Source organism: Hippichthys cyanospilos, chromosome 16 (assembly GCF_059441005.1).
Source record: "Hippichthys cyanospilos isolate Australia breed blue-spotted pipefish chromosome 16, RoL_Hcya_1.0, whole genome shotgun sequence".
Taxonomy (NCBI): Eukaryota; Metazoa; Chordata; class Actinopteri; order Syngnathiformes; family Syngnathidae; genus Hippichthys; species Hippichthys cyanospilos.
In genome coordinates, this window is record NC_142384.1 from 14309168 (window position 1) to 14324506 (window position 15339).

Below are 15339 nucleotides of genomic sequence, written 5' to 3' on the forward strand. Positions count from 1 at the left end.
GACATCGCACACATCTGATCCCAGCCCGGGCACTCCCTCCCCGGGTCTTGCTAAGGGTGAGTCGCCAAGAGGGCTTTGGATGATCAACCTCTAGTTCAACCTGATCCGCGATCCGGTGTCCTTTTTGTGACTAGAAGTGATCTCGTTGGAGCGCGTGTGTGTCAATTGCGTTGTTTATCCCTCCGTTTATTGACGAACTAGCACACGATTCTCCCTTCACGGACTCGCAGCCTCCAGGCTTACGCTACCGGAGGATCGCCTTGAAACCGACACTGCCAAGAGAGGAGGGGCTGGAGTCGTCGGGAAAGGAGGGGTGACATGGGCAGCTTGAAACCGTGTCAGATTTTTTAATCAACATTTGTTGGAACTGCATAACCGCACTCGAGCAGAGGTAGTGCAGGGGAGGGCGGGGAGCGCAATGGGAAGTTTCGGGGTTCGCTTCTTGAGTAGAGTTTTTGCATAAGCAAAGTAAAACATTTCCCTCCTCTTCTGATGCAAATTTGAGGACCCTCTGAATGCGCAAAGGACGCATGTGGCGCTATAGCACCTTCGGTCTGTTATGGTGCATTTGCATCTTGAAGGCTCTGTCAAATAAAACCTGGAATATAAATGTAAATCAACACACTTATAGACATGTTTTTGCAAGATTTTGAGATCAAAAGCATTCCTCTAGCAAGTAAATTACTTTAAAAAGCATAGCCGTGTTTTCGCTGTGCTTTGCACGTCCGTTTCAATCAGCGTGGAAATGTTGAGCGTGGGTGTCGTTGCAAACCCACCAGCACCAACAATCGTCCCAGCACCCCTCGATTTTGATCGCGTAGTCCAGAGGAGAGAACGAGAGAGGGGGGAACTCGAACCAGCCCAACCTATCTCGCTCCATAATTTGTTTTATAGCGCTGGGAAGGGGCCAGTGTTTGGGAATATGATGGACGTGAGCAATGGCCAATTGCAGAGGAGAATTTGTCACCCATTGGGCGGGTGTTCTTATGTGGGCGGTGCTTGTTAAAGGGGCGGGGCTTGTAAAACAATGCTATGTTTCATTGCTGAGGAGTAAACGCACGAGACGGGGGTTTTCTCTTCCCCTTTCCCCCCCCTAGTTCACCTTCGAGTGAGCCCGGAATGGACCTCAGCAGTTCTCCAAGCAACTTGGACTCACTTTGCGAGACTGTTTGGCATTTTGCAATCGTGTCCTCGCTTCCTAAACACCCCTCCCTTTCCAAGTAAGCGCTTTGACTTTGTTTTCATACTTTTCCTTCGGTCGCCTTCCATGACAAATGTTGCAATTTCTCGCAGTTTCCCACAAGATTATTTTTGATCGGAGATGTTCTTCAGTTGTCTGCGGAGTGAAAACGTGACTTTTTAAAAACAGCCTCCCCCATTGCCAGAGAAAGTTTAGCCGTTAACCGATCGGCCGCAAACTTTGAAACGTGGCTCTTAATGTCGTGTTTCTCCGCCACTGAACCACGCAGATCACAGCCCCGAATCAAGTCGTTACTCCGCGGACGGCTTCGAGAATATTGCTTGTCGAAGTAAAGTGTTTGGTTGCCGGATTGCCTTCAAGACGGATTCAAAATGACTCTTGTCGAGGGTAAAGATCCTCGCCGCCTGCACAGCATATCACGAGTCAATGCTGTAATGTTTGCTTGCAGCGTTTGAAGGTTAAGTCCACTTTCGCTCTGTTTTCTCCTTACGTTGCACTGTATCGAATCACATTTATGTTGTGGGTTGACTTGACGTTTTCCGGGTTTGTTTAGTTAATTCATTCATTATTGTAAAACAAATAAAACTATTTAAAAGTCACAATTAATAGCTGCCGCCCTTTTTAAAGTTAACGCGAGTTATTATGAATAGTAGCGTAAAAGGCGGTGTGCAATTGTATCCTTTTACTTTCACCACAATCATTCATTTTACAATTGAAGACGCCGTGCTCGCTCGCGGAGAGCGCATTTACAAAGCAGGTTAAACTTGTAAAAATATTGACTAAAACCTTACATAGCTTATGCCTATACATCTACACAAATCTACGACGTAATTCGGTGGTAAATGACATTTTACTGTCTTCAAAGTAGCACACATAGCGGCAGACTAAAAATGTTACCATGAAAACGCCACCGTGGCTCGAACGACTGCTTTCTAGTTGCAATTTTAATTTAATACGTTCGAAATTTGAATTTGATGAATATTTATGCTGCGATTAGTTTGCGCAGCGTTTACAGCCCAAAGTGCGAAATTGGCGTTAAAGATATGAAAATGCATAGAAATATGAACGCGTGAGTTTGTATGGAAAAATCGGCGACAATGTTCATGGCGGCGCGGAGCCCCTGACCGGTACGTGCTGGTCGTTTTTCCCCGTGATGCGAAGCCCTGTAGCGGCAGACTGCTCGCTCCGCGACGGGGGGTGGAGCGGCTCTTTTATGCCGAAACATGGAGCCGTTAAGCTTTAGATTTAGGTGCAATCGCAATTAAATGATTTACTTTTGAGTTAAACTCGTGTAATACTGATACCGAGCCAACAGTTCGTTTTAAGTGTGTATTTTTCAAACTGCGTCATTGCACATTTGCCCCGCTTAGTCGCCGAAATGATGAAAAATGCACATGAACGAATGCATCTCTTTTAAAATGTAGATTCTTTTGTATTGTAAATCAAACGATTGTTCTGTTTTCTTTCACAGGTCAGCAGAATGGCTGAAAATGAGTCTGAATCTCCCGGACCACTAAAGATATTATTTTTATTATTATTATTATTATTGTTGTTATTATAGCTCCAAACTGGCTTTTTCCGGAATAGTTCTTCTATCCGAAAGGGACAATTTTTTATCCTAACTTTCCCTGTTTTGGATAATGGATGGCCGAGATTTTGGAGCTCCCCGATCCGTCCACGTACCTCCCCCGTTGCTGGCGGGGCTTGCCTTGGAGTCTCACCGACTCGGGGCTGCAGGAGCAGCCGGGAGGATCCCTCCTTCCCCCGGCCACTTGGCCGCGACACACCCGCCTCCTCTCCACTCCGGAAAATTCTTATCATCGGCTATTAACCTGCACGGACACCACAGTGAGTACTAAATCTTGCACTATTTTCAATGCCACCAAGACTGCAATAAAATACCCTACTAAGGATTAACTATTAACTTTAAAGGCGGACTGTTTGTGTCACTTGGCATGCATGTTCGTTACTGGATGATGTTATAGTGTGTGGGAATTCGACCAGATGTCGCCTTGTTTTATGGAGGCAGTGACTGTAAAGAGGATAACAATAAAAAGAAGCTGGGGTGAGTTTGAGATATGAAAGTACGGGATAGTGTGTTAAGGATTCCCACGGTTTGCATGGGCAACATGAGTGGAAAAGTACTTGGCCCAAACAGGAGCACAGCAGTGGGCAGGTCGGTGTGCAATGCTCTTGGATTGCACGTGGACCATTAAACCGCCATTTATGTTGCAAATGTGCATGTTGTCAAAATCGGACTGCTCGACATGTGATGTTGCAGCAATGTGATACTTAACTGCCGCTTGGACTGGATTGCAGTGTTTATTATAGTGACAATGCATCTGGACTAATCGGGAGCACTTTTCTCTCTCGCGGAGCATGCTGCCAGTGGCTGTTACTTCTCTTCCCGTTTCTCGCGCAGTGTTAAATCTATTTTGAAAGGGGGAGCTGAATGGTCTTGAGCGTTTGTTGGTGAAGGGACTTTACCGTAACCCATTAAACCAACCTCTTTGTGTTATTCTAGCTGATGAGTGTTTTTGCATTACTTGACCAGTCAGTAGATCAAAAGCAGTGTTTGTTGTTCCCCTCTCAGCTAGCGATTTACCTAGTAGTTACACTGCCGTGTCACGTCTGCTCCTGTTATTAGTAATGGAAGTTTTGTGTGTTTGTGTATAGTCTTGTGGTCAACCAGGGAAACGTCAGAAGCTTCGAGGTTATAAATAAATGTTGTATGGAGGAAAGGTTACAGTTTTAGGTGTGTGGGGTTTTTTTTTTTTTCTTTTGAAATGGAAAGTCTGACAAATACTGTCATCATGTTACGTCCCCCCCTGAAGTCATGTTGCTGCAGACAGATATACAATTACAGTTTCTCTGGTTTCTGTTCAAGGGTAAACCCCAAGAGATGCTAATGTTTCAGATGTGCGCCAGCTTTCGACTTATTGTTGAATGTGGTTTGTGTGTAGTTTGTGTCACGGTGGGGTGTGTGATGACCCCCCCCCCCCCCCCCCCCCCCCCCCCCCAGATGAACATAATCTATTTTCTTTACACTGGTTGGCTTTTGATTTGTTTATATTTAGAATAAATTATACCGTAAGTTGAAAAAGCAGAGTTAAATGTCACCATCATTTTCTATTAAGTGTACACACGGGCAGTGTTTTGTGTCTCAGTCTTAACTGTCAAACAAGTTTAAAAATAAACCATACACTGTTAATATTTAGATGTAATAACAGAACAACCCGCCGCAGTGGGAAACGTGTAATTCAAAGGTGACAGACACCGCTCTGCTCTTAAACGTGAAAACCGAAAAGGTTCTATCAACTCTCACTTGGATAACAATTCACTGTAGCGTAGTGCGTCTACATGCATGATGGCAAGATGTCATTAGTGTATAGAGGCATTTTTTTTTTGCTCCGGGGGCATACAGCGGTAGAGGTAGCACTGTTTTCCATGTCAGGTAAAATGAAACGAGACCCCCTAAAGAGTGTGCATTTGTCATCTCCCCAAACACACGCATGACCTCACCATGTCAGCCATGCAATCAGCATCAGGAGTGAAGAGCATATTTAACGGTCGTGCTGCAGCATGACTTCTTTTTTTCCAGGTCTCTACAATTTCTCAAATGACATGGAAAACATTTCCAGGTCATCTGACCGGAGCGGCGCTTCAGATCGACACATGACCACTTGTTTTTAGTAGCGGCGTTTTAAGGGTGCCAACACGGGTCTGTGGCTCTGCAACCACAGCGCTCACTGTACTGGGTGCCTCCCAAAAATTCCTCAGAATCTGTTTGGGGTGACAAAGAATGGTCATAACCTTTTGGTGCCTTTCTGCAGATTGTTCAAAACTATGTAGCGCTCAGTTGTGGAAATATAATTTCAAAACAGCTAGCTAGCTTTGCCCACACCCGGAAAATACATCCTCCCTTCACTTCCCGCTGGTATTGCTGCTTATCTCTCGGAAAAAGGTGAAAGTGTGAGGAGGGCTGAAAAACAAAAACAAGGTCCAACTTGACAGGCAGCGTGTGGAGCAGGGCTTCACCCTGGTCTGATTGTCTTAGAGCGCCTCGTTGCCAGCCCTGAGTGCACGTATAACACAGGGACAAGGCTGAAAGGGGTTGGTGGGGTCGGCTCAAATGTGACATGTGGTTCAGAGTGCCCCGTTGCATGGAAAAGCTGCAGAATGACCTTGTGGGCTAATAAAACCACTGGAGGATTTACCCAGCTATATTCTCAAACATAGTTATTTTTATGCATGTGTCGTAGCAGCAGTATTTGATTGGCTATTGGCAGTTGACTGAGACTTGTTGACTTTTCAACATTTGAAATTTCGTTTCAATTTAATTGAATATTTAAATTGGATTCGTTTTTAACAGAAGTCTTTGTGATGACGTTTTAACTTTTTAGTCGCAGGGTGTGTTTTTGCGGCGAAATTGACCCAATCGTTCTGTCTTCTGTTTCTGAAAGGAGGATGTGTTTGTTTCTGCCCACATGCTGACCCTCTCACTCTGTGACTCTTCCCCTCCGCACACTCTCACCAGCCCACACAGCAGCATATGAAACAGGTCGTTTGGCTTTATGGCTTCTCTTCAATATCAAATCCCTACAGATTACATCAACCAAACAGGATTGAGATAGCAGTCCCGTGCTTGCAATAATAAAACCCTGGCTCCGCGACATGACAGTTATTTGGTAATTGCAAATAGTAGCGATGTTCCACTTTTAATTACCGCAAACGGCTTGAACTCAAGCACCTAGTGAGTCATTAAATGAGCCAAGCTGGTTGTTTTTGTTATATGGAATTGAATTGAATATATTTTCTTTTTGTACCAATAGCAGATTGGACTATCACACCATCACAGGGGGTTCGCTTTGACATCCTTTCGCACCGCCTTGAAAATATGGCATTTTTCCTCTTTTTCTTTTTTCACGGCGCTGTTTGGAGTAGGGGACTGAGTCACATGACCCTGCCTCGTGTGGAATCTAGTGCCAATAATGGTGTGTAAAGTTTAACACCTGACATTCACTTCTGGCTCCCTGCTATGTTGAAAGCAATTGCTAGTGTACCACAAGTATTTTATACCCAACAGATGCGATCGCTGACATGTCCTGCGTCTAATTATCTGATTTGTCGGTTGATACGTGGCTGCGTGAAAGCGTGCATAGTTGTGGTGAAATCTCGCTTTGCTGCGTTCAGTGTAAAAGGCTGCTATGTATTAATGCATCTTCCGTTATCAGTAAATTGATGTATATGAAGAATATGTGGATGTAAAAGAGGCTTATTTTCACCTGACTTAATTGAGTTTCCCTTGTAACAATTTCGGGTAGAACATTTTTATTGGATGTGGAAAAAAGGACTTAAACTGAAGTGCTGTGCCATCTGCATCTGATTTATCAAACTTTGAAACTACATTTGTGGTCGTATCTCTTAGCGCATTTTGTTCAGAAGCTTCAGAATATAATGTAAGGTCATCTGTTTTATTTCTTGCTCCGCTAAAAGAAAAAAAAGCAGCACTATTGACAATAAACATCCATCTAAAACTGAAAGAAGTCATATTTTAGTCATAAGTTGCTTGATTTTCCAATTAATTTGCTCTTCAATTGTAAGAAAAAAAGATATCGTTCTTTTCATGGCATTAAATTAGAGAAAGTAACCATGCTTAAAATCTCTTGTACCCCTTGAAGTGCCTTCATGTACACAATTTGAGAAACACCACGTTATACACAAGTTGTGATTCTAAGCTTTCTACCACGCACAAGCTTTAAACAGTAAACGGTTAACTACTTTTTCCCCCATGTCTAAAATTTTGCAATCCGAGTCGCTATTTGTGGCTGTACATTTTTCTCTGTCTACCGGAGGTCTGCTGTAGCCTTTCGTCACCAGATTGAGGCCATCTGTCCTGCTACCTCCCTTGTGCATGGAGAGCAGCAGATGTAGGACCTACAAAAATGTAACTACTCTGATGAATGAGACATGGCCAGAAAGCGTCTCTCTTCACCAATATTCTGAAAAAGCTGGAGGCATTTCAAGGCTAATTTCTAAAGTGTGTTGACAATCAAGACGGCGTTTAGTTGCGCAATTCACTAACAATGCCCCCATTTCCCAGCTTTAGCAACATTTTCAACATTTAATGCTCACTTGCATTTCCCGGAAAGTGTGATGTGTTTTTCCATCCAAACAACTACTGTAAACATGGCCTGTGAGCGATGAGTGTTTTGGGGATAGATTCCAGATGCAGATGCAAACTGGGCGTCATTTAGCTTACTGTAAAACGATTGTCCGTTGCGACAGTTACTTAGGAGTCAAATTCCCACTAATATTTTGGAGCAGCTTTTGAATGCATGCATGCACAAGTGACCAAATGATTATCGGAGAGAATGACGAGCCAATGGAGGTGTTGAGGCGAGGCTGCACAAGCTGAAGGCTCAATTGGCTTTACATCTCCAAGGTAGAAAGGTTTTTTTCCCCTTTTCTCGTAAAGGGGGTAATATCTGAGATTTGTTTGTGAGAGAAGCGATGTCTTATGTGTGGGAATAGGAGCATGTGATTGTGCTTATTGCTGTTCGGGCCAGGGGCTTTCCCTTGGGACTAGCTGCATAGAGCTTTATCACGACCACAGCGCACTCGTTTACAGTCAGATGAATGTGGTGGCCCTTCAAACACTCTCTCTGTCTTACTCTCACACACACACATACAGTACAATATGCACAGTGAGGTACCCGAGTGCAAGTATAATTCATGCAGCTCGTAGGGCAGGACCGTGTTGTCTCAGCCAATACCAATTTGTCTTCCACGGCGCTCGGATAGCGTCTGTTTACGTTAATATTAATGTAGTGAGTGCGTGTGTTTATATGTGAGCAAGGCACAGTCCTCTCTGTGTGTGCGCGCGAGAAGACGGAGGACACGTCCCCTCTCAGATAAATTGAATCTTTCAGGAAAGAAAACAGGCTCTTTAAGGGAAAGCACAAGGCACTGCTGCCCTGCTACAATAAACCTGTCAGAGGTAGACAAACGGCTCACAGGCATACCTCGCACACACAGCTGTCAAACGTGAGACTGATAGACTCGTGTGTGTGTGTTTGGAGGATGCACAAATGAGCATGCTGTAGCATGTTGAAATACCCAGTGCATTAGCTAACTTGTCCTGTCTGCCAGAAGCGACTCTAAAATTCAAACACACAAAGGTCACACAGAGCGTGGCGGCTTGTCTTTATGCTTGCCTGTTGAGTCTCTGCTTGTCCCCTTACAAAAGGTCACATATTTGGAATAAGACCCTACAATTAACAGTCTCAATGTGTAGTGTATGAGCGAGGGAAAAGCGTTGTTTCGGCACGCCGATCCGTGCTTTGTTTAATCAACAATTGATTGTCATCTCCGCACTGCACTCTATTGTATGTCAACCGTACAAGCAAATTCCGCACTTGTTCGACACTTGTGTCGCTTCAAAACACACGCCGGTTCTTAAATAGGGTATGGTGAGAGGTTTGTGCGAATCTTTTTTTTTGTAGATCACACTGCAGTTGTTGACTTGGGAACTGTATGGTCCGAGTGTTAAGAACTACTCGGGACTCTCGCAGACCAAATGTTTATTTAATCAGGCAGTGTTTACTATCCTTTATTGAGCTTAGCCAAACTTTTCACACTGGAAAAATCTCATGGCTGTCCACCAGACAAAATTGTCACAGAATGCAGGGTACAAATACCATCCTTATATGTTACGTATTGATAAGTAGCATCAAACTTCCCTAACAGACATTTTATATACATTGTTTCGAAATACCTGAAATTTTGTACCTTCTGCCATCACATGGAAGAACATTTTAATCTGCCATTAGCTGACACTATACATAGTCGACATAGATAGGCGAACAAAAATCCACGACTGTATTTACAGTTCGTAAATAATCCCTTTTGGAATGCACGTGGTGTTGAAATTCTTGTGTAGTAGTGGTATAGTAGTGTGTGTATTATACTGGATATGTGTTGTCAATTTGTCACTGATACCCAGTACTGTAACCAGTAGCTTTGTTTCCAAACTGTGTGCAGAAGATATTTGAGATGCCAAGACAGTCTCACTGCTAACACATGCCTCCATTTCTAAATTATTCAAATATCAGCGGGCAAAAATGTTCTCTACTGTGCTTTTATATCTTGGTATCAAAGAGCAGCAATGACAGTTGGAGATAATCTGAACCATATTAGCTATGTGGTATTTTGGGTTATTCCACTCTATATTCAGCACGTATTTCAAACTTTTACACGTGAACGTCTGTGTTGTAAATCTACATCCGACTTTTTTTGTATAATGGAATGAAAAGCTTCTTGCTACGTTTTACCAGTGGCAGTGTGGCGCTTGGTGGTGGCGGGTACTGGAAACAGAGCAGTTTTTATCGTTTGTTTGTTTTTTTGCAGGAAATAAAAACCAGATATCAATTGATGCCCCCCCTCCCAAAAACAACCTCCAACTGATGATAGATAACAGATGGTGTGTGTGCGCGCGCGCCGGTTTTGTTGTTTTAATTTCTACTTGCTTTTGTATCTGTTTCGTTATTGCCTTTGTATGATTTATTTTGGTTGAAAATGTCATTGATTTGTGCTCATGATTGTTGTCCCCCTTAACCCTATGCCAGTTCACTGATTCCACTCTTGGCCATGGTTGCATCTTTCCCCCCGAATTGATTTCTTACAGACCATTCAGTCGCTTTTATCTAGATTTGAATGTGAAGGCTCAGAAGATGCTTGGACTCAAAGCATGTTTCCCGGCAACTCAGTCGAACCAATATGGCAAAGTAACCATCTTGTGAAGTGGGAGCAGTCTGTCAGTCTGTGTGTGTGTGTGTGTGTGTGTGTGTGTGGTGGGGGGGGGGGGGGGGGGGGGGGGGTAGTATTGTGTGTAGTATTGTGAAGGGTTGAGAGTTAAAGGGAAAAAAGGCTTTGGAAGAAAGCGAGGAAGGTAATCAGACTAAAAACATTTCAAGAACCCTTTCCCTTGGAACTACGTTTTAGGTGTTGTTTTTGGAAGGAGGAGGCAAAGGTTAGCCCCCCATCTTTACCATGGCCTTCACCAAGCAGAAAAGCTAAAAAGGATTTTTGCTATGGTACCCTGTTCAGTACTCAAGAAGAGCATTTGACACATCCTAGTCGAGAAGAATATTATTGCGTTACACTCCAGGAGGATTATTTCCAAGGCATGTAGTGTGCATTTGAAATGTTTTTCTTGTCTAGTCGTAGCGCTTTTTGACACACCTTATTTTTGTGTGTGTGTGTGTGCGCAAATTGTGTCTGGTGCAGTAGGCAGCTGTGATGCTATAATGGTCCGTACTCGACTCAAGCAACTGTGCTGCTTAACGTGTTCTTTACCCTGCTCTTTGGCCTGAAGGAATGTGAGCTGCTGGGGAACTAAACCTACTTGGCAGGTGGTGATTGGCTGCATTGCGTGTAAAATGTGTGTTGACTACAATTCTCTCCCAAGCAAGCACACGTATACATGAATTAACAACTGGAAAGAGGCATGGATGGAACGAACCAAAAGGTAGTGTTATAAGTGTATTCACGTACAGCCTAAGTTTGTTTTGTAAACGCTTTAATTATTTTACGTTAAAATACATTCTTACAGCTGTTTTATTTTTGTAATTTAATGTTACTTGGTGCATAGTGTAGCTCGGCTGTTTGCAAAAGGGGTTAACCGTTTCATGAAGGCACTTCAGAGCATTTCTGCAGGTATTAGCAAGTCGAATGCCGCGACAGAACCAGTGCATATTTCCTTCCAAATTAATCAATTGAAAGATAAAATAACTACAAATCTACCTCCAAAGTTTAATAAATCAGATGCATTTGTACTAGTTAGTGGTTACTTGTTGGAAAAAAAAAATAGCGCAGGGGGTAGGTGGTATATCATTGAATAATTTGAGAACGACAGCTGTTCTGGGCCTATATGAATCTCTTAATATGTCTTATATTTACTTTACCAGAAATTTATATTTTTGTCATCTGTTTTCTTTGCGTTTGCACGGCTTTCCTTTCATTGCCGACTCACTCAATTGACTACAATAATGGGAGTAAATGAACAAGAAGATGCCACAGTAAAAGCACACCCGCTTCTCATCAACAAAGTAATTTGCGGGCGAATAGACGTTACAGAATACTGCAGTCAAGTGACTGCTGTTCATGGAAGGAAAATGGAAAATGTTTACTTTCAGCCTGACTTGAATTAAGCACTGAGTTTGTTCTATTGCTCAAGGGGCACCCTTTTGATGCTTCACAAGCATTTTCCCACAGTAAATATGCAAACTGAGAAACTACCACACATGTATATGAATGACATAGCTTTGATAAATAGTGGTTGTTTTTAATCCATGTTGTAGGTGTGTCCTGATCCAACGTTTGCACTTCCTAAACGATACTGATATTGCAACCTAGAACAACAGCGTGTCGCGGGGTATTAGTTTGACTACTAGATTTTCTACTGCAACTGTTGCGCTCGATACAAACCACACAACATTGTTTTCAAGTCACTTTTAATTGCCAAATCAGGTCACTAACAAACAACTTAATTACGTTGGCATTGACATACTGTATGACACCTGTTGCTAATGTTTATCAGTAGCTAAAATTTAGTATAGCTAGCTGCATTTTGCGCTAATCAACCGCAAGCTAGCCGTGCCCAAATATCTAAAAGTTGGTCATTCTTAACTAAGTGGAAATGTGTCATTTGGTCTTCTGTGGTTATAATTGTTTTTAACCAAGCAAAAAAATTATATTTTTTATATTCAATTCAAAATAGATGTAGAATATCCAAATACCAAAAAATACTCAATGGCTGCAGCTCTAAAGTCAGGTTATAGTTAAAGATGTTTTATGATTATGACAGCTAGAGGCTAGCACACTTCTATTCTATTTCCCACGGGAAAGAGGTTTTGAAATCAGAACAACTTCAAACTCAACCAGCTCCTCTGAATGAACTGTTCAACTTTAGAGGTTACGCCGTAGTCCACATGTGTTTTACTGGTCTCGCCGCTCCCTGCTGACGGGGCAGTCGGCGATAGTGGGGATCGCTTTCCAGCAGAGTTAACCGACTGAGATAAACTGAAGGTTAATCACACTTTGTGTGTGCGAGTGTGTTTTGTGCCCGTGTTTTTGCAAGTGTGTTTAAATAAAATATGTGTGTACTTGTTGGCCACGCGTCTCTTTCAAAGCGCATTCGCTGAAGAAAAAACAACAACTGTTTGCACATGTTTGTGATCATACAGGACTCTTCCCTAAGCTGCACACACACACACACACACACACACACATGTTGAACATTTCCCCTTGGATCGCCTTGACCAAATCTGTAATGGGGCAGAGCATAGAAGAAGGTTGTGAGTGTACATGCTAATGTTAGCGATTAATTATAAAGTTGTATTTATTGATGTGAAAATGCATCTGTGCTGACAAAACAGTTTTAAAGTGCTTATTTAGATGCAGATTGACCTTAAGTTTTTTTTAGATTCCCCACACGCCAAACTTCTGTCCCCTGCCCCCACGTGGAAGAGGCAAAAGCCCCCTTTCCCCTACACACATGGATAGTTTTATCAGGGTAATGGCTGCGCACCGCTTTTGGTTAATGGCCTGGGCGAGGGTGCGGCGGGGCGCTGCTGGGACACCTCGGTCAAACCTTTTCGAGCTCTTGAGACGTATGATTGGAGGCGGCGGCGGCAATAGTTCACAGGGTCAAACTTCGCTAATGGCCCGCTTAAAAATAGCCCGATAAAAGTATCCGTGCTGATTCAAGGATTTCTTTCTCTCAAGGATTAGGTTGTTTGTTTGATTTCAGCATTCTTTGAACAGCGCATCCTGCATGTGTCTCTAATGAGGTTAGCGTGGGTTAAATAGACGCAGTGGACATCATCATGGTCCAACTGATGCCTGTTTGTTGTGATAATCAAGTTAGGAATGATGTCTGCTGAATCTGAAATAAACCCAATAAAACCTAATGACGTTGAGCCCTAAAGGGAATACTGCGTGGTCGATTTTTGATCGAGTAAAAACCTCTAAAGTTGAACTGTCTTTGTTGTCGTATTTGGAATGGGTCGCAAACCAGGATGCAACTGTTCAATTATAAAACGTTAATTTACCGTCTACAGTAAAAGTGCAACGGTTGATTGACTTATCAATTCATTTAGAAAACCGTTTCGATAACATTTTGTTTTCATTATAACGATTCATATCCTCATCTTCATCTTGTCCGCATAAATATTCTCTAATCTCTGCCATCCTCCATGAAAGCAGAATAATCGATCCGATTTAGTCCGATTTAGTTTCATGTAGTTTCAACAAATCAGAGAATGTTTACTGTCAAAGTTGAAATGATCAAAAACTATCAATTCAGTTATTTTTCAAATAGCTGTTATTTGTTGCACTGCTCGTTATAATATCATTTGTCGCAGCCCTAGTTTGCAATAATATGTCAACAAATACTCCAGTTTAGAGCCTAAGTTTGATATTGTTTTAAATGAAAGCTGTTTGAGCTTTTGTAACTATTGTTTAAATTGTATGACTGGCAGTGGCGAAGGTGTGGGAGGCTGAAATGATAGTGACATATAAAATGTCTGTGGTGCACTCATTCTTGTTGAAATTCAAATCCATGCGCATTCTTTGGCTCTCCTCAGCTCAACAGTACAAGGTGCCCTTGTGTAAAAATAAATAAATTAAAAAAAAAAAAAAAAACTTTGTCAGGTGGCATTAAGCCTTATTCTCCTATATTTCCTGCTGATAAAACTGTCATTCCCAGAAGAGAATGTGACCTTAAGATCATTTTATGTTGTGTTTTTGTTCTACATATCTTTGTTCTTTCACATGATTGAAAAACTCATTAGGGATTCATACCCAAGCTATGGGGAATTGTTATTATGTATTTTAAACGGTACTCTATAGCTCATTCCAGAATTGGTGGACATTTGGACAGGGTTGCAAATCCGTGCCAATGTTAGCTTTCTCTTGGGACGAGAAACTACCTGCTTAAGCTAGTTTTTACTGCTGACCGAGAGTATGAAAGTATAAAATCTAGAAAAGAGGACATACTTTTGCTCTACGCATTCTTTTGGAAAACTGGTTATATTCTGCTTCTACCATGCTCAAAAGTTTGTGGTAACAGGGTTGCATGCATGTTGTGAGACAAGTGTTCCATCTCTAATAATTATTATTTGATAGGTTTATTAAATGTTTGTGTTGTTTATTAAATTTATTAAAATTTCCCGCCGTGGACCAAATTGACTGGACCCGCGGGCCAAATTGTACGTCTAGTTTCTGCCGGAGGGCCATCAAATAAATACATTTTAAGTGTAATCGTCACACATTTACCTCATTTTGTTTTTTTTAGATTTTGTACCAGGCCAAGTAAATTTATTCAGAAACTGCACATATTAGTATTTGTATGTGTATTATTTAAAATTTGATGGGTGGGATGAAAAATGTCCTCCCATTCTGGCATGACCCATATATTGATTGGCTTTGACTGCTTTTTACTTTGTAGTGGTGGTTGCTGTGGTGACTGACAATCCTTATTTTTTCCAGGTGATGCCTTCCCAACGGGATCCAATCCCTTCCTGGCTGGTTATCCATGCCCCTCCCCCTTGACCTCTGATCCTACATACAGAGCAGCCAATCCAAGCGCTTTGCCCATGGCTCAGCTCTGGGCGTCGCACGCTCACGAAGGTAAATGCATGCGAGTCCATCAATCACCACCATAAAAGACACAAATGACGTGGAGTGCTGTCACTCGGCTGCCGCCGTTGGCCCCCACAGGCCCGTTCCTCTTCCTCGGTGTCTCATCACTTCCCATTTTGCTTTCTCTGCTTGGTAGCTCTGCTCCTGGCTCTGTCCTAAATGTGTCTCACTTCCTCTTTCCTCCAGTCAGGCGCTCTCACTTTCACCTGCCACGTCTTACGCTAATGTGTTACCTTCTTTTCTTCTTTCTTTTTTTTTCAAGCCTCCTGCCCAACATGCTCTTCAACGCCCTCTCCTGCCCCACTTTCCAACATTTCTCTCTCTCTCTCTGACCTAGCTTTCCAACACACAAGCATGCATGTATGGATGTATGAGTGTCTTTGTCTCCTCCAGGGAAGTCTTTGTCCTCCGTCCTCTCGTTCTTAACTTGACTA

At 42.6% G+C, this 15339-nt stretch overlaps 1 protein-coding gene across 4 annotated transcripts in view; it reads left to right on the top strand.

Moving 5' to 3' along the window:
* The window catches only part of tnrc18 (trinucleotide repeat containing 18), a 52086-nt gene continuing 36747 nt past the window's right edge, over nucleotides 1–15339 (top strand). For 3 of the 4 annotated variants that reach the window (XM_088436705.1, XM_088436707.1, XM_088436708.1), the window contains exons 1-3: nucleotides 1062–1220; nucleotides 2673–3049; nucleotides 14753–14893. In XM_088436705.1, the coding sequence (XP_088292831.1) occupies nucleotides 2842–3049; nucleotides 14753–14893 (349 nt within the window). In that variant the 5' untranslated portion in view covers nucleotides 1062–1220; nucleotides 2673–2841. Of the gene's footprint in view, nucleotides 57–1061; nucleotides 1221–2672; nucleotides 3050–14752; nucleotides 14894–15339 lie in introns of those variants that run through there. The other variant, XM_088436706.1, reaches the window with a different exon arrangement.